This window comes from Hippopotamus amphibius, chromosome 7 (assembly GCF_030028045.1).
Source record: "Hippopotamus amphibius kiboko isolate mHipAmp2 chromosome 7, mHipAmp2.hap2, whole genome shotgun sequence".
Taxonomy (NCBI): domain Eukaryota; kingdom Metazoa; phylum Chordata; class Mammalia; order Artiodactyla; family Hippopotamidae; genus Hippopotamus; species Hippopotamus amphibius.
In genome coordinates, this window is record NC_080192.1 from 37,516,722 (window position 1) to 37,537,339 (window position 20,618).

The 20,618-nt window shown below is 34.3% G+C and overlaps 1 protein-coding gene across 5 annotated transcripts in view; it reads right to left on the bottom strand.

The window, feature by feature from the left end:
* Positions 1 to 20,618, bottom strand: part of ACSS3 (acyl-CoA synthetase short chain family member 3) — a 138,564-nt gene that overhangs the window by 45,260 nt on the left and 72,686 nt on the right. For all 5 annotated transcript variants that reach the window (XM_057743125.1, XM_057743124.1, XM_057743126.1 and 2 more), the window contains one exon: positions 6,314 to 6,465. In XM_057743125.1, the coding sequence (XP_057599108.1) occupies positions 6,314 to 6,465 (152 nt within the window). The remainder of the gene's footprint in view (positions 1 to 6,313; positions 6,466 to 20,618) is intronic.

The following is a 20,618-nucleotide window of genomic DNA, read 5'->3' on the forward strand; positions in this document are numbered from 1 at the left end:
TCTGAGCAACAAGACTTATCACTACTAACAATTCCCTTTTCCTTGAAAAGCCTTTTAGAAATATGTTGTATGTCACTGGAAGAAGAAAAACTAACACGTAAACAATCCAAAAACCCAAACTCTCAAATACCTGACCCTAAATAAAAGTAAAATTCAAGAAAACAAGATTAGAAGGAAAACACAGGTATTCATGACAATTTGAAGATGCAAACAAGACTGAATGAAAATGTCCACTATTCACTGTTTTTGTGCTGCCTGAAATTGAACTAAACAGACACCTTTAATGATTGATCATTGATACATCCTTCACAATTTAGATTAACTTTAAAATATCATATTGGTATTGTATAATATCACAGGAAATTTGAAGAACAAAAAATTTTAAACATCAATTTCTTCACAGTATTAACCCTTTGTCAAGAGTTCAGTAGTGACATGTGGCAGGTACCTACTGTACTGTAGACATCAGTTTTATTAGTGCAGCCCTAGATAGTTATAGACTAATTCAATATATGTGGGACACTCTGACAATGGTAACACATGGAAAAATGAATCTACTTCCAAATGTATAATACTAAAAGGATAAACAAAACGATAATATACAATATCCAGAGTAGAAAAAAGGGGGAGAGAGATTAATGAGAATGAGACCTATACATCTTTCCTCCATTCTATACAAAATTGAGTACAATTCAAGACTCAAATGATGTGGAAAATTAAGCAAAAAGGGAAACGGAAAAATGGTAACGTTGTTAAATTAATTTTATTCCAAAATACACAGGAAGCTGCATAGTAATGGATAAAAAGCCAAAGATAAATTATGGTGAAGAATTTTCATGTAATAAGGTAGGGGCAAAAGAAAACTAAAACGAATATTTCTTTCAAGGTCCATAAACTACCAAACAAGAGAAAATTACTCTTCACTTGCGCCAACAGAAGTTAAATAAAAAATAATTTCAGTGATGCCTCATCAACTTCCAGTTCACACAACAGAACATCATTATTTTTTTCCATCAATGTCCCAGTGGTTATCTCCATCTTTCCTTCATTCTGTTTTCATCTATTGCTCCCCACTAGAAAATGCAAATTGCCTTTTGAAAAAAACTCTCCATTTTATTACTGTTGTTTATTGCATTTATTTTGGCTTCTGTTTAAACATAATATCCAATTATAGTTATTACAGTAACAAACTACATAAATTCAACATATTTCATCAGTTTTTGCTGCTGCTTTTTCATATCCCATACCATCCCCTATGTGCATTTTTCCTGTCAAGAAAGTCTCTGGGTTTTAAGTTCTCTTAGCTTCATCCATATGCGCATTTTTCTGTTTTGCCCTCAATCTTCAATAAAAATTTTTTGTTTGACAATTCTCTCTCAGAACTTTGCAGATCTTTCACTACTGTCATCTAGCATCTACTGGCATCTGTTTGGATTTTCTTCTTTGGTGCTCTGTTGATTCCTCTGGTGGTTTTTGTTTGTTTGTTTGTTTGTTTGTTTTAATCTATAGCCTCAATTCATGTTTTGCAATTATTTAACCTTCTTAGTACTTGGATGGCACTAAGATCCACATTCTTCTTCAATTCAGGAACATATTCAATTATTGGCTCTTCGACTGTCATTTCTTTCACAATTCGTCCATTTTCTTCTTCTGAAATTCTTACTAGATACATTTCTAGTTTTCTACTCTTCCCTCCAAGTCTTTTAACTGTTCTTTCAGATTTTTTAGTTTGTCTCTCTGTTCTGCACTCTTGGTAATTTTCTCAATAACATCCTGTAATTTTAACAGAGTCTTTCATTGTGCCCATATATTTGTTCCATTTATTTATTTAGTTTACAGTATTCACTACACTTTTTAAATTTTTTCATACCCAAGCTTAATAATTTACATAAAAGTTATTAGTTTATGACTCTGATTACCCTTAGCATATTTATTTTCAAGTTTGATTTGACTGTGTTATAAAAATAATCTCAACTGGAATGAATCCATGTTCTAATTGTTGATTTTATTAGCATTAGTTATTTATATATTTGGAATTTTATTTCCCGCACTCTTTTCGAAATAGTTCTTTGTTTTTATTTTCATCTTTCTCTCTCTCTCCTATGCTTACCTTCTCTGTTCAATAGGTTTGTGAGTGATATAACTATCCTCTAGAAGTTCAATGCCGTAATGATGGTTCAGAATTATTAGTCCACAGTGATACTCGGGATATCACAGATCCTAGTTCAGGACAACAGATAGTTTGGTTCAGTCTCTGGTTGCTGGGCTGTTTTTTGTCTCATTCAGATCCTGAGACCAAAGCTTGGTCTATAAGTCATAGTCCCAGAAAACAACTGAGAGTCATTACCATCAGACTCCTTTTCTGAGTGGGGAGTGACACCCCAGCCCATCCCCAATCATTGAGCAAGCTCTGACTCCATGATCTAAGCAGGGCAATACTCAGTCCCTATTTCCCTGCCAATGTCTGCTTGTACGCCTAGCAAGCTTCTGGCTTCAGCCACCCTTACCACTTTGCAAATCTACTCCATTTCCAGTCCACAGAAAAGTTTCTTTTTCAGCTCAGCTCTAATGTTCTGGTTCTCCTTTTTCATATTATCTTTCATTGCTGTGTAATTGGAAAAGAAAGGCTGCATCAAAGTACAGACGGCTGCATCAAAGTATAGACGTACTGTGCTATCTTGAACGGAAATCCCAACACAGAATTTTTTCTAACTTTACCAAAATTGAACTAGAAGATCATGGGAAAATAAATCACTATGACGGGATGAAAAAAAGCAGTGAATTAGAAAGCAGAAGATGATAATAACAGCTAAGACAGTCTATGTTAAGAAAATTTCCAAGTGCTTCGCATGGATTATGTATGTTTTATTTTCATTATATTCTTGTACTACTACTGCTCTTATAGTTAGAAAGAAAGAAAGAAAGAAAGAAAGAAAGAAAGAAAGAAAGAAAGAAAGAAAGAAAGAAAGAAAGAAAGAGAGAGAGAGAGAGAAAGAAAGAAAGAAAGGAAGGGAGGGAGGGAGGGAGGGAGGAAGGAAGGAAGGAAGGAAGGAAGGAAGGAAGAAAGAAGGAGGGAGGGAAAGAGACAGAAAAGAAAAAAGAGAGAAAGAAAGAAACAGAAAGAAAGAAAGAAAGAAAGAAAGAAAGAAAGAAAGAAAGAAAGAGAGAGAGAGAGAGAGAGAGAAAGAAAGAAAGAAAGAAAGAAAGAAAGAAAGAAAGAAAGAAAGAAAGAGAAAGAAAGAAAGAAAGAAGAAAGAAAGAAAGAAAGAAAGAAAAAGAAAAAGAAAAGAAACAAAGGGGAGGGAGGGAAAGAGAAAGCAAGCAAGAAAGAAAGGAAGGAAGGAAGGAAAAGAATAGAGAGGTTACATTGCTTTCTGAAAGTCACATAGCCAGTAAATGGTAGGTTTGAACTCAGGGAGCCTAACTCCAGAGACAGAATCTAAATTACCATACTGCTTAGTTTCAGCTTTGCCGCAGAAGAGCTTTGTAATCTGGGAATGTTATTTTGTCTCTTTGTGGCAAAGTTTTCTCTACTGTGAAATGAAATGATTACACTAGATAATTTCTCATTTATTTTTCCAAACTCTAGTTGTCTGATAAAACGAACTTATAGTTCTAATTAGTTACATATTTCAGGGTACCCTCTTAAACTGGGGGGAACATCTTCAAGTTTATTTTAAAACAATCTTTAATGAGCTATGTAACATTTTAAAAAGAAAACATCACTTAAAATGTTCTGTAAAAGGAGAAAGAAGCAAACTGCAAATCAATCATCAGCTTGCAATTATACTATCTAGCAAATGTCCATTCTGAAGTTAATATGAAATTAAGTTAATATGAAATGTCTTGAACATAAATATAACCTTAAAGGTATAGCTGTATGAGAAGACTTAGGTTCTGGTTTTTATTCTGTCTCTAACCCAAACTTAACTTTTTTGGACCTCGGTTTAATTACGAGATAGTTGGATTTTGGAGGTTCCTTCTGTTTCTAACATTCTCTTAGTCCACAAGTGAGAATCTATTAAAGTAGATCAGTGAAGGTATTATTTGTATAGACTACAAATACATGAAAAGAAAAAGCTACATTCATCCCATGAATGACAAAAATCCCTGGGTCAAGTTAGGTTCCTAATCTACCTATCACAGGAATAGCTATGTCCATGATATTTAGTTAGGAGTGTGGACTCTAGTCAGATCGCATGAGTTAGTTTCTTTCTAAAGAATTACTTAAACTCTCTGGCCCTAACTTCACTTATCTGTAAAATGAGAATAATCACAATTTCTACTTATTGTGATAACCAAATGAGATAACAAATTTGAACCGCTTATGCCTAGCACATAGGAGGTGATCATCGAGTGTTTGCATTTATTAGTAGTAGTCATTTGAATAATTGAGGCTGTTTGTAGAGTTTGCATTCCTAAATCTCTATTAAAAACATAGATTCATGTGAGTTAGAAAGAGAAAAGCAAATATAATAATGCCCATATGTGGAATCTAGAAAAATGGTATAGATAATCTCATTTGCAAAGCAGAAATAGAGACATAGATGTAGATAACATATGTATGGATACCAAGGGGGAAAGGGTGGGAAGGGAGGAACTGGGAGACTAGGATTGACACATATACATTATTGATACTATGTATAAAATAGACAACTAATGGAAACACACTGTATAGCACAGGGAACTCTACCTAATGCACTGTGGTAACTTAAATGGGAGGGAAGTCCAAAAGGGAGGGGGTACCTGTATGTATATGGCTGACTCATTTTGTTGTGCAGTGGAGGCTAACACAGCACTGTAAAGCAAACATACTCCAATAAAAATTAATAAAAAGAAAAAGAAAAAAAACATAGGTTCACATCATCATGAATAACAAAGACAAAGGGGCATGATCAGAGGGGAACTTACTGCAATTTCTCTTACCCTAAAATCTCATATTTCATGTCTATAAGTTATTAGTTTGAAAGAGTGATGCTTTAATAGTTATTCATTCAGTATTGTTTGATGCTTTATACTTCAGGCAAACTAGAAATGGTTCCTGCCTTTACAGTAAAGGATGTCATCTGAAACCCATGTACAAATGGGAAAAGATGATGCAGCAAACAAGAGACCTTAGTTTTTTGGTTACACAATTCCAGGCCCTGTAATAAGAATATATTTGTCAGAAAAGACAAACTGCAAGAACTACAGTAACTGTTTCTTCAAAACCCCTGGAATTGTCTTAAGACATGGAGACTATATACATAGCCTCAGATATTTTTACCAAAATCTATGTCTCTATTCTTTTGACTGAAATGGAGAAAACTTAATTGAAATGTAGTGAATAAAGGAACAAACAGCGGGTGAACAGAAATACAATAGAAGATTCATTTTATGAACACACTGTATTCACATTTTATGAACATTTTATGTAAATCCAGATCTATTTTTTTTCATAAAACAAAAAAATAGAGGAAAAAGAAACAAAACCACTGACCCTGCCCAAAATGAAATCTTCTTGCTTACAACTGCAACTTCTGTATAATATCTATTTTAACCCCTTCGCTGGGCCATATAGCATAGAGTTCATAACATTTGGTATTTAATTTAAAAAATTCAAACTGACTTAATTCAAGCCCACTTTTGACTTGAAAAAACTACAAAATCCTTTTAGTTTATGGGAGCAGTGACCTATTTCAAAAAGGTTTGATAAGAATTGATGCTGGAAACTGCCTTGAAGACACAAATTGCTATAATTATCTTTGAATATAAATATCATTAAACTAAAATGAATGGCAATAAATGAGCATAAAAGTATCTAAACTATTCAGAGCACATTATTACAAAATGATAGAAAAATAATTTCCTTCACTCTTTCAACATAGGCAATTTGGACCATAATTTCCACATTTTATTTCTATAAGTGAAATCAAATAATATTTTCCCTGTATTTATACTATTAGTCTATTTTCAAAAGACAGATGTGTGTATATATACATACATATATATAACATACTCTGTATATATATGTACATACTCATTTTAAGTTACAGTTAGCATTTTACTTTAAGGAAAATATAAGCTGAGTAGTTTAAAAGAGAGATTTTGATAATATTTGAACAGAAATAAATGGGATATGGTATTAAAAATATTCACAGTATAGTTAAATATCCAACTATTTCAAAAATATGTTTAGAACAGTCATTCTTAACATTCAAAACCTTTGGCTCTTTCCATAGAGGTAGTGAAGTGGTAGAAAAATACATAATGTTCACTTATTCATTCTGATTGCAGTTTTTAATGTTATTTGCCCTGTGCATCCTGAGTTCACCTTGTCAGAGAGTACTGCTTCCCCAAGGCTGCCCCAGGGTCCTGCTGACGGATTGCTCTAATTGCAGTAGGTGCTGTAAACAAGGCAGCTACTCCATGCTCCGCGAGCACACGGAAATAAGCGCCAGCATCTGGTGTTCCCACAGGCTTCCCCTACAATGAGATTCATTTAAAATGTCATTGGGTAAAATGTCTCATATTTCATTGACTGTTCAATACTTACACATTTAACACAGCAATATTAACAAAATGGGGTTCTCAACATATCTTAGATTTAAAACATTCCCATGTTTCATCATAAATAAAACAAACCAAATGCCCAGGCCATTTTCTCCAATACTGCATCCTAAAAGCTTTTCAAATTGCAAATTTTCCTAAGTTTTGAAAGATAAAGGACTGGAAATACATACGCACACACACACACATATATATATATCACATTCAAATTAGTAACAGAAAACAGTCTTGTATTTTCCAAGCAATTAAATATATTGTTTGGTCTGGCAGATTAAATGAGAAAAGTGGTTGCTATGAATTTCTAACATTAAACTTTTTTTCATTGATCACTATTAAAAGTGACAATAGCAAATCTCAAAATATATGAGAAGAGAAAAAATCTGAAATCACAGTGATTTCTGAGCAATGATCTTTTCAGTTAAATGTCTCACTCCAAGAAAAGCAATTTCTAAGAAAAAAAATCCAATAAGATATCTCGAAATGTAGGTTTTCCACAGCCTCAAAATTGATATTATGCCTGTTCAAAGGATAATCCAGTCATAAAAATTTAACAATTTTTATAGACTATACAGTTCAAACTGACACAAAACATTTTTTAACTGATGTTCCTGTAAAGTGAAAAATGAGCACAGCATAAATAAATCAGTAATTATGCAAAAATTCGAAGTGTCTCATAAAATCTATGTTGGCCCAGCCATATCCCCCCATTTTTCAAACCATTCTCATCACTGGTACTTCTTCCTTTGTTTCTAAAGGCAGGTGGCTGGAATGTTAATATATATAAAATGCACATTTCACAGTCAAATCCTTTTGGAAGGGGTTGGGGCAAAGAGGTTTCCTACTTTGGACCATTTTTTGAAGACTAAAAAGTGTTAACGTATACCAGGAATTTCTAAGAGATGAATGACTCTATGTAATATTTCTTAAACTTCTCTGTCCACATCCCGCATCTGAGCATTCCATGGACCTTATATTATGGAAAACACACTTGGGAAACACTGAACTATGCGAAGGGAAGGGAAGGGGAGCAGAGGGGAAGGGAGGGAAGGGAAGGGAAAGGAAGGAAAAAGAGAAAGAGGAAGAGGGAGAAGGAGAAGGAGAAAGAGGGAGGGAGAGAGGGAGGGAGGGAGGGAGGAAAGAATTTGCTAGAAGCCAACTTAGAGGTCTCCCCAAACAGAGAATAATAAGAGGGTTGATGACATTATGAAGCCAATTATAGATGTTTAATCATTTTGATTCACTAACCACTTCTAATTGGATCTTTGCTAGGGCACTATTTAGTTTCTTAACAGTTATTTCTTAACAGTTACCCTTACTGTTCTTTAATATAGTTATATTTTCATTTTTTATTACCTCTTTGTTATATTCTGTTGCTCCTTCTCTTGCTCTTTTAATACCAATGAAGATACTTGTTGCAACTAGAAATTCATTTTTATTATCACAATTACCCCAAAACACTCAATTTCAATTTATTTCATTACCATCCCACATAGGTCAATACATTGACATAGTATAAAAAGCTGCCAGATACAGTCTGGCAACTCACGTATGTATTAAACTCACAAATTTTGAAGCCTTGAGCATATCGGCACTGACTTTATTATTTCTAACCAAGGGAGGTAAACCTTTGACTTTTATTTCTTCAATCTATCTTAGGCACTGATCACCTTGTGTAGTAGACTGTGACTTTGGAAACTTGACCTCACCCACATAAAAATGATTTGTCAACTCACCGTAGGCAACTGACCCTACCCTATCAATGCTGCCATGTTCTTGCCTGCTACGTAAGAATAAATCACTTTTCCAATATGTCTTTGATAAGCTAAAAGAACTGAGATAATATTTTAAAGTGGTTTGACCTCTATGGATACTCACTAAAGAGTGATATTACTGTCATAATGAAAATGCTATACCATAATGAATACCTACATAAAGGACACAATTGGAGGTACTTTATAGTGCCTTCAAGTTAATTAAATCCAATGATAATGAAACAATAGTTTATTAGAGATAATAGTTAAAAACTGTACTATAGTTTTTACAGATAATATAGAATCATTACTGTTGCAATTCTGACCCTGCACCAAACTAAATTTCCATCAATATTACACTTATTGAGCATAAAAAATCATGATTACGTCATTACAATTAGGATACTAATGGAAGTGATGCATAAAAGCTCACAATGTTTTTTGTAGGTCAGTTGAACTAAGAAAGGTTCCGTTGTTTTTTATTGTCCATGTCCCAGAAGATCATTTGAGGCAATGAGTGATATTTCCTTATTTTGGAATTACTTTAATATTTATATATTTTATGTTTATTCTCTTAAAACTTCTATTTGATCTCAAATCTTGATTAAAATGTAAGTTATGACACATCAAAGAAATTATTGTTCCCCAAAACAGCCTGCTGATTAACACAAACGTTAGGTTCTGAATGATATAAACATCTCAGCAAACATAATATAGCACAGAATAAGATCTTTCATCAGAAACTATTGTTTGCATACAATCATAATATGTTAGCTATCACATACATAATACATTAGATAGTGCTAACATATTCATTACTTTAATAAATATTTATTGCGCATCTGCTATGGGCTAGACACTTTTAAATTCTGGGAATAATTTTTTGAACAAGCCAGGTAAGGTCCAGCTCTAAGGGAAGTTATACTCTAGTAATTATGGGGGGGGGGGGTGTAGTAATATTAAAAATTACACAGCAGCTGTTGTAAGCTATTTTGTGTCTAATAAAGGGAAAGACTATGATATGACATAGGACCCATATGTCCTCAGCACCCGTCACCACTAGTGGCTTCAGAAAACTGAAGCAAAACCAGTAAGCGACTTTCATTATGAAATCTAAGTGAAAATGACTCAGTGGCTTATTGATTTGATTGAACATTCGTCTCTCTTACCCTCCTGCACATCACAGTCTCATGTGCACACACAGACATGCATGCACACAGAAGCAACAGAACTTCTTTACAATGCTTTTTTAAAGTAACTAGTTACATATTAAGTATACTGAGCTGCTTAGGAAAAGTGACACTGACTCCGGAACTTGCATATTCAGTAAAGGGCAATAGCCCCAAACCTATTCAATTTCAAAATAAGAAGATTCTCTGTTACATTTAATATAAATAACCAACAAGGACCTACTGCAAAAATAAATAAATAAATAAATAAATAAATAAATAAATAAATAAATAAATAAATAAAATAAGAAGATTCTAAGATTATAGGGATTTTTAACAAACAACATACACACCCAAAGCTGTAATGCAGCTCAAAGGTAACAATAACTTAAAATCTCTTTAAAACTGGATCAATGTCATTACCATTTGCTTTGATTCCCTTCCCCTAAACTAAAGTCTACAGTGTTGGTTGCTACCCAGAAAACAAAGGCAGCAAGCCATCCCTAAATGGCAAAGCAGAGATTATGAGCTTTCTGCTGTTATAAGTCATGAATTTTTAACAGTGGAGATTTACAAAATATCAACTGCTTCTATTTATATTGTGGTTTGCAATGGTACAAAGCACAGAATTTCTCTTTAGATACCAAATATCATAAAATTAACCTTCACTTATGACTGTCTATCACTTACTGCTTCAATGTGTTAATATTAATGAACCACAGATGTAAGTTCAGAGTTAGAAAACCAGGTAATGTCTAGACTTCTCTAGACAATTTCCAATGAGGTTAAGCTTTCAACATACAAAGGTAGTGAAATACAGCAACTTAAAACAAAGGTATACTAAAACATTAGAGTTAAGTTTTTGAGCAAAAAAAACAATCATTGACTTATTATTAATCCTATGATTTCAATTTATTCAAGGCTTGGGGTCAAGGGTACTTGTGACTTCTCAGATTTTGACACAAAATTTTTGAGTCAACTACAGAATTTGCCTCTTTTTCTGGCAGGATCTGAAATACACTTGTTCTTTTTTTGAACACCACTTCTGAGAATGTCATCGAAGGCATGTTTTTACTGCCGTTCTAAAGTGAAGACAGCAAAAATCCCTTATGGGCTAGTCCTGAATTTCATTTTAGCAGACAGGTGCAGCAGTGTCAACTTATTTATTCTGGAAGAGTGATGAGATTGGTAATGGCATTTGCTGAGTTCCTACTACATGCCTGGTGCCTTTATCAAGGGATGCAAGTTTGGGCATGCAACATCTAAGCTTGAGACTTGTTAAAACCTAAGCAATTCTCCAGGGTATATTATTTAGTGAAAAAGCAAAATGGAGAATAGTGTGCATATCATTTGTACAATGCTGTTTGTACATGAAAAGAAGAAAAGACACTGCTTATACACTAATGAACTATTGTAAACAAGAGACTGACTGCTTCCAAGTGAGAGAAATTGAACAGCTGGAAACAGAGGACAGTGAGAGTTGCACTCTTTACCCTTTTGTGAGTCTTGAAATATGCACCAAGTAAGTACACAACCTCTTTCAAAGAAGGATTTTTTCTTTCCTAAAATTCCTCTCTTGATAACGCACATTCTCTTGTTCCACTTTTGAAAACATTACTGCTGCTTTAAAGCCAGGTGGGATAACTGCCCTATGCCTTAAGACCCTCAACCCTAGGATTTTGTGTTACTATAGCAGACTCCCCTTTAAGGAGTAAAAACTTACCTATAAATACAATTTAGTAATTAGAAAATTTTATTGACTGACTTTGATTATTTGCTAGAGATTTCCCATCATTCCATGGCCCTCACATGTTAGAATATGCTTTTATCTCGCTTTCTTTCATCTTATTCATACCACCATCTAATTTTACTCTAAACCAGTGGTTGTCAACCCTAAATGTACATTATAACTTCTTGGCATGCTTTTGAAAGGTACCAATGCCTGGCCCCCACTTCCTGAGATTCTGGTCTAATCAGCCTTGAGACGGACCAAACATTGTCATGTTTTATGTGTCCCCAAAGTAATTATAATCCACAGCCAGGATTGAGAGCCAATGCCTAGTCCTTAGACACAGAGCATTACACAAGGCTAGGCTATTTTCCAATATCCACCTGGATGAGTGGATGAGCCTAGAACTTAACATAAACTTTTGCTGCTTTTTTCCGTATGTTATTAATAAACAAACCAATCCAAGTATTGGCAAAAGAATATACTGATAACTGAAATCTGATAACAGGAGGCCATTTACTGAGAAATAATTGGAGAGAAATGCCTTATTGCCGCAAATTCTTTATGCCTTGATCTATAAACCTGACTCCAGACTGAAGATACATATATATATGTATGTATGTATGTATATATATATATATATATATATATATATATAAAACCTGATCTGTAAGACCTGAGTACAACTGCCTTATCTCCAAAAATGGAATGATTAACCCCAGCCCAGCAGCTCTTTCTGTTCTGTCCAGAGACCTTTGAAATTAAGTTTTAGTTTGGAATTTTACTTTGGTTGTATCACTGCTTGAAAGCAATATATCTCTACCTTGTAAATTAAGGGTTTCTGACCTGAATTTCAGGGGGATTCATAAATATCCTGATTTTTTTTTGATGTGTGTACATTCATTTTCCTAGGGAGGGAAGTCAATTGCTTTCATCAGATTCAGAAATCCCTTTTCGTGATCAAAAGGTTTCTACACATATCCCTAGGTTTCGAGGTAAAATCTCTTCAAAGATTTTGTTTCACTCTGAGAAACAGCTTGGATGAAGCTAGAGGGCAGATGAACAGGTAGATATCATAACAACTGTTCATTTTCTTCTCCACAGGGTGGATAAGTTTCCCTAGTGCTACCCTTTTAATCTACTTTTATCAAAGGGCTACAAATACTCTCAAAAACCAAACTTAGTGGTCTATCTGAGGTCCCCAATCAACATGTTCTTCTTCCCCTCCTATTATTTTGTTTATAAGAATTTGCCATTTTTGTAAGTCAGAACCAGTCGAATATCAGAAATTTCACCTGGTTCAAATTAATGCTTTCTATAAACTTGTTATTTTGGCAATCCTTCTTCACTATCTCCTATGGTAGATACCACAGACTTGCAATTCCTCAGGCTTGAGTCCTTGTCCTTCTTCAGTTAAAAAGGACATGCTCTAGCCCCCAGCCCTAAAAAGTAAGGCTTTTCCATGACTGTATTAAGGATGTGTAGGTTTATGTATAACTCCATCTAGATCTATCTCTTTTGTACAAACTTTCACCTTTAAGATGAATAAGGTCTGAGAAGCCAATGCATAACAAAGTAACTACAGCTGATAACACTGTATTGTATAATTGAAATTTGCTAAGAGAGTAGAACTTAAACATTCTCAAGAGAAAAAAAAAGATTAATATGTGAGGTGATGGATGTTTTAATTAACTAGATGGGAGGAATCCTTTCATAAGGTACACATATATCAAATACCCTATAATTTTATTTGTCAATTATACCTCAATAGAGTTGAAACAAATAAAAAATATACCTATCCCTTTTGGTTTGGTTCTTCCCCTGCCTTCCCCCAGCTCTGAGAGTTGACCACACTGGGCCTTGGGATGATCCTACCCCCAATGAATAAACCACGGCTTCCCCCTAGGTCATAAAAGTACTAAAAAGATGCTTACCTCCAACACTATTAATGGCAAGTAAATGAAGCAAAGCACTGGAATTGGTAATTCAGCAGACCTAGTGCTGAGCTAATTAGGGACTCTGACATATTTACCTTTCTCAGCAGTCAGAGAGCATTTATCATTAGGATAGCTGGTAGTTCAAGGCCTCTAGCAGGACTGCCTTCACCTCTGAATTCCTTCATGCTGATGAGCAATCACTCCGCTATCCTGCACTAGAGGAACAAATTCCGGTTTTCTTTACTCATAGTGAGTAGTGAGACTTTGCTGTAAGCAGAGGAATTAAATGGCTTCTTGCATTATTACACTAACAGATTTCTGCCCAGAAAATAATGTATGGCTATTCCATATGTATACTGCTATTCAACCTGAGGGTGTACAAACAAAGCCTGACTCCTCCATACCATTCAACAATTTACCAAATACAAGCTTCAACATGCTCATATTTCCCCATGTTAAAAAAAAAAAAATGAAACAAACCTTCCTATGAAACTGCTCTCATAAGGGTGACTAACCATACCCAAATTGCCAAAACTCTTTTCAATTTTTATCCTACCAGATCTCTCTCTGTAGCACGTGGCCCTGTGGATTCCCCATCTTCTGGAAAAACCTCCCCTCCACTGGTCTTCAGGACACTTTTCTGTTCCTTCTGTCACCTCTCCAATTTCTCACTCTCAATTTACATTGCTTTCTTTTCTCAGTCTTCACCTCTCTGCATATCTTGATCACCTTAGGGACTTAAATTATTAACTCTTCTACATCTCTAATTCTGAAAGTTCTTCTGAGTTTCAAACCTGACTTCCCAGTAACATACAAATGTCTGCATAGCTCCTTTAAACTGAACATTACAAAAACTAAAAGTACTGTTTTCTCCTCCACGAGAGCTGTTTCTCCTACTATCGTACTTCAGTCAATAACTGCCATTATATCAGTTGTCCTAGCTGAAGATACTGAAACTATTTTCAACTTCCTTTTTTACCTCTGTCTTACAATATCCACCTGACACCCTAACATTCTGCCTTCTCCTTAATGTTCAGTTCACTGATAATCTGGTTCTGGCCATCTAGTTTGCAGTACTCAACTTTCCCAATTGCTCATCTCAAAATTATGACTAGAGAACATGGCCCTTGGAACCAGAAAACTTTGTCTCAAATCCCAGCTCCACCACTCTTGCACCACTGATAAAGTTATTTAATGTCTCTGATACTCAGTTTCTACAGCTGTAAATAGGGATGCAAAAAGTTCACCCTGTGGGTTTGGAGACAGAATTAAAATCATATAAACTGCTTAGAAGAATTCCTATCACCCAACACTCTATCCATAGTAGCTATTATTATTGCTTGTACTGTCTCATCCACAAAGCTTTTCCACTCTAGTCCTAAACTTTTCTCTTAAGGGACTAGTAGACAGATTTTTGAGCCAAGGTGGAATCCAAACACTGCCATTTACAAGCTATGTGACTTAAGGCAACTTGTTTAATTTTTTTTGATCCTCATTTAGTTCCATTATCAGAAAATTGTGTCAAAACAGAAACAAGAATTTATTGTAGAGTATTAATGGTTCAATGTATTAGTTTCTGGAAGTTTTTTCACATCTTCTACACACTGTAAGAAATTTCTTAGGCAGTATCTCTTTAATTGGTTTGCTTTCTGTCCTTTACATTAATCTTAATTATTTGACTATATTGTCAGTGCTTTCAGTGCAAGGAGTGTATCTGATACTTTCTCTGTTTCCCTATCAACCCTAGCAAGATGCTGAGATCACAACAGGCAGCAATAAATATTGTTGATGGAGCTATGACAATAGCTGCACTTGCTTGTTCTAACATAAAACACAGGCACACACAGAGACAAATACACTCAAAAATAAAAATCTTTGAACCACTAGTCATGTGAGAAACCTAAAAGATGCTGGCATCAGCTTTACAATCTTTTCCAACTGAGATGAAATTATATAGCTGGAATCAAAGTAATAACTGAGTCATCATTCTTCTCATTCTGTACATACATAAAAGCTCATTACCGTTATACTAGATTTAAAAGAAGGAAATAATTTCCCATTACATGAGGAAAAGGAGAAAAAGTCTTTAATGTGTGCCTTTTGAGTGTATTAGTTAGCAACACTGTGGCTACTAGTCTTAAAGAAGTAGCATACTCCATGCTTGAAAGAAGCAAATGTCCTTGAAAAGGGGATAATCAATTTAAAAAAATAGGTTAACATAGGTGGAAGTGCAAATTTCTTGCAAAGAGAAGATAACTCTATATGTGCAAATGACAATTACATTGTTGAAAAGAAGCCTGAGAGGGGCTAAGAATTCAGAATATCTATGTGTGGAAAATATATCATAAGATGTCTTCATGGAGATTATAGACCCACTGCAGCACAGAGGAGATGACATGACACTGAAGAAACACTGGGGATGCTTTAACAAGAGTGTTCAATACAAAAATAATTTGAAAGTAGTTCAAAGAAATATCCTCAATATTCTCAAACATGAGACTTTCACACTGGAAAATGGCTTAATGTTTTGCTCCATGCATATACAGTGGCAATAATGTGCCACATTTTACACAAATTTATATTGTACATACTGTCATATTTTGTATATATTTTATACACACATATACATAAAATAGTTTTTCTTTGAAGCTTTCAAACTAATTTCACATACATTATCTTATTTGATTTTTACACAAAGGAGAGTACAGAGCTCATTTCTATACTAATCATTCTATAAAGAAAGGAAAAACAGAGGCATCCAGAGTCTTCCTTCCTCCTATGAATTCAGGCAAAAAACATTCAGTAAGCGATTATCAAGCTGAATCCCCTGAAGTTTTCAGAGACATACAGGCAGTTTAAAAGCTAGTAATGATAAAGTCCATCAACAAACAGAACTGAAGGGTTATGAATGTTTGGATAATAACGAACCATGAAATGTGCTGTATTACTTGCAGATGAAAGACTTCAAGGCCACTCTCATTTCACTCACAAGTTCTACTCTGAAAGGACAGAGCCCTGAGGGGAGAGACCACTGGGTTTCCACATCTGCTGCTCATTCTTCAAAGTTGGTAGGAGCAAGATCAGCACATCTCTGTGTGTTGATTCCTTTGCCTAGTGCTTAGAAGAGAATTAATGGGCTGCAAAGGGAGCAGCCTCTAGTGTTCTGATGACTGCTTCAGAGTTGTGAGGACAAACACACTTTGAAAGAAGAAATGTGGTGTACCTGAAAATTCAAGCATTACAATGGCTGGACTGCATGGGAATGAATGGTTGACGTTTATATTAAAGAATTTTATTCTGGGAAAGAGAAAAGTTCATCATTTTGGATAATAAGAGTAGCTTATAATATCTAACATTTATTGTACAATTATATCCTGGTAACTATCCTAAGGGATTTCAATGGATTAATCAATTTAATGCCATGTAAGAAAGGTACTATTAATAGTGATATTTATAGATGAGAAAACTGAGGCTGCGAACAGTTAAGTAACTTGGCTGAAGCTAAATAATATGTAGAAGCTTCAGGAATCATGTTATGGAAGTCTCAACTTCCATGCTTCCTCTCAAACATTAAAATTTTTCATTATTTTATAATGAAACTTTTCTTCAGTAAATGCATTTGGAAGGTGAGCATCACTCACTATGTAAAGAAATTGGAATTAATTCCAGAGTTAAAAAATTAAAATATGTTACCAAATAATATATTGTAGAAGAAAGAAAAACAATTGACTTGGAGAAGATTCACAGAAGTGCAAAGCTGGGAGAGTATGTGTCAATTCTCTAGCTTTAATGATGAAGAAATGGATTCCCAAAGAGGGTGAGTTCATTTGTCCAAGGTCATATAGGTAGATGAAGGCAGAGCAAGATAAATAATGGATATTCATATTGCCAGTCCAGTGACCATGCTACTACAAAACAACTCAGAATCTTAAATCCTCTACTTCTTCTAACTAATGTATTGCCTGAGAAGACAGAATGTAGTATATATCTTCAAACTTAATTGTTGAATTATTAACAGACAACCACCTGCCCTGGTTGTCTAGGGCAGGATACGAAAAAGTTTATTGAAATGGCTTGCTGCTATGAAATACACAATTTGTGAAATGCAAACAAATATATAATGAAAGCAAGTTTTCATTCCTTGAGCACTTTCAAAGAGACTGTTATTACACAAAAAGGACAACTGCCATATCAAGGTCAATTATACCAACCGGTTTATGACTTAATGCCAAGATAGACTGAAGGTGACTAATAACTAATAATCCACTCTAGGTAATAACTTACCCAAATTGATTTCTTTTTCTTTTTTTATTTAAAGTACAATCTATTTTGTTTTGTGTTATTTTTATATGTAAGCAGTTTTATATCATTTTTCTCCAGCTTTATTGAGGTTAATTAACAAAAACTGTAGATATTTAAGGTGTATAACTTAATATTTTGATATATGTATACATCATTAAATAATCACCATAAACTAATTAATATATTCATCACCTCACAGTTACCATTTTCTTTTTTCTTTCTGTTTTTTTGTGTGTGGTGAGAACACTTATGATCTACCTTCCAAGCAAATTTCAAGCATGCAATATAGTGTTGTTAACTACAGTCACATTGTTGTACATTAGCTTTCCAGAACTTAATCATCTTGTATAACTAAAACTTTACACCCCTTGGCCAACATCTTTCCACCCAACAGTAGAAAAATATAGATTCTGCTCAAGTGCATATAAAACATCCTCTAGGATAGATCATATGTTAGGTCACAAACCAGTCTTTACAAATTTAAGAAAACAGAAATCATCCCAAGTATCTTTTCTGACCACAATGGAATAAAACTAGAAATCAATAAGAAAATAGGAAAATTCACAAATAATGGAAAATACATAGGAAATAGCACACTCTTGAACAACCACTGGATCAATAAGGAAATCAAAAGAGAATTTTAAAAGTAATTTGAGACAAACAGAAATGAGAACACAACATACCAAACTCCTGGGATGCAACAAAAGCAATACTAAGAGGTAAATATATAGTGACAAATGCTGACATTAAAAAAATCTCAAATAAAATAACGTTATACCTCCAAAAAAAACAGAAAAAGAATAATTAAGCCTAAAGTTAGCAGAAGGAAGCAAATAGTAAAGACTAGACTAGAAATAAATCAAACAGGGAATGGAAAAACAATAGAAAAATTAAAACTAAGATGATTTTTTTGAGAATATAAAATCGCCAAACCCTTAGCTAGACTAACTAGCAAAAAAAAAAAAAAAAGAGAAAAGACTCAAATAAAATTAGAAATGAAAGGGGAGACAATATAACGGATGCCACAGACATTAAAAGAATCATAAGCGACTACTATGAGATGTTTGTCAACTAAGCTGGTTTCTTGTTCAGCCATACCACTCCCATTGTGAAAGCCTGGGTTCTACTGTACTAGGCAATTGAAATGTGTGTACAAGATACACATTTGTACATTAGCATCCAAACAAAGATAGGAAGAAAGACAGGACCAAAGAGGATTTGCTTTCCCTTGAGAAGAAAGGTTGGGTTTTGATTTAGCAGATGCCAGGCCTTCTGAAAAAGGAGGCATATAGGAAATAGAAGAGAGAGGCCAGAAAACATGAGTATAGCCACCATTTACAAACACACACACACACACTCTCACACACATGCCTGCATACACATACCAGGTTGCTAAATTTGTTTATACATGAGAGTTCCTATATTAAAGTACTGTTTGTTTCATTCCTCCTCTTTGACAAAACCTCTATACCAAGTATGTCCTTGTCCATATGTTGCTGGGGATAGGTCTGTTTCAATCATCACGCTATTAGTAAAATAAATTTCTAGAAAGGTACTGTTAGTTTTCTTCCTCTCAAAAATAAGGACTGAATTATTCAGAATTGGTTTGCATATTTTAATTGGTCAGTCCAATGTGGCTTCCAGAATTACATACATTAAATGTGTCCAGGTCAATGAACAAAATTAAATCTTTATTAAAAAATGTAAAAGATTGCTTAAGTTGTTCATGAAGCTCTCTAGTAAAGAGAAAATTAGAATTGCTTTTTCCTCTCTCAGGGAAAAAAAGTCTTTACTTACAAATCAAGTTGTTTTTCTTCTGGTATCTTCATTCAGGCATTTATTTAAGAAATATTTATTGAGAACTGAGAATGTGTCAAGAACAAGGCTAGAAGTTGAGACTTGATGATGAGCAAACACAAACATGATTCTTTCCCTCACAGAGTTCAGAGCAGAGAGGGGCAAATAAATCAAAAAAGCCTATAAACTAACGTGAAATGGCAACTGTGACACAAGTCAGGAAGGAGAAACCTAAGATGCTTAAGAGAGACTACAAAGATTTGACCTAGTCGGAGAGGTCAAGGAGGGATTCCCTCAGGAAATGACACTTGGCTGTGCTCTTAAGGATAAGAGGAATATACTCCAGGCAACAAGTAGGAAAAGTCCAGTAGCAGAAATGAGCAAAAGAATAACTTCAGAAAAACAGGAGCGTGTTTTGCCTTAGAAGGGAAGAAAGTGACTAAGATAGAGTGAAAGTCAACACTTTCAAATGTTGAGAAGTCAAGTATGAAGAGGACTGAAAGTGTCCACTGGCATCTGAAAAAATAGATCACTAGGGAAATTATCAAAAGGTGTTATTATGAAATGATGACAGAGGCCAATTGGAGAGAACTGAAGAGTTAAGTTCCAAGTTAGAAAATAGAGCCATAGGGTATAGGCAAGCCTTTAAAGATGAAGAGAGAGTGTTGTAACTGCAAGGGAATAGGGAATCAAGGATTTTTGTGGGGATTTTTGTGAGGTTTGTTTTAATGAGAGAAACATGAATGTGTTGAAAGTTTAGTAGTTATAGGAACCTAAAGCTATAGGAAGCTAAAACCAAAGCAGACAACCAGGATTTCCAACATGTTTTTACCCTGCAGATGTAGGGCTATATGTCCTCTATGGCAAGAAAAGGAAATCTTATTTAAATATCCATTGTATGCTTTTATAGTGAAACACAGATGGTTTCAAGTGGGTAACTCTATGTACTTAGAAGTTAAACTGAATATCCAACTTAGTTATAACCATTTTCAATTTTTTTCACCCATTGTAATTACAGATTTGTATTAAATTCCAGAATATAACATTTTTTTACCTTTGCTGAGGAAAAAAAAGGATTCATTCATCATTTATTTGTAAGATATCATGAACCATTTGCATTCAATAAAAACAGAAATGTTTTATGAACTGGTTGTATTCTAGATGATTTGGGCACATAATGAACTGCAAATCTCTTAATACTTCAGAACATCAAGTTCTGTTAACTTAAAATATGTCATTAAGGAAAGATATCATCACAGATACCAATTCACTGTCTACCTCATGTTATAGCTTTGAAATACTATAATTCATTAAGAATGAAAATAAAACTGATTAGCTGTATATGATTTTATTTCTCTTTAGAAAAGGTAATCCTCTGAAGATA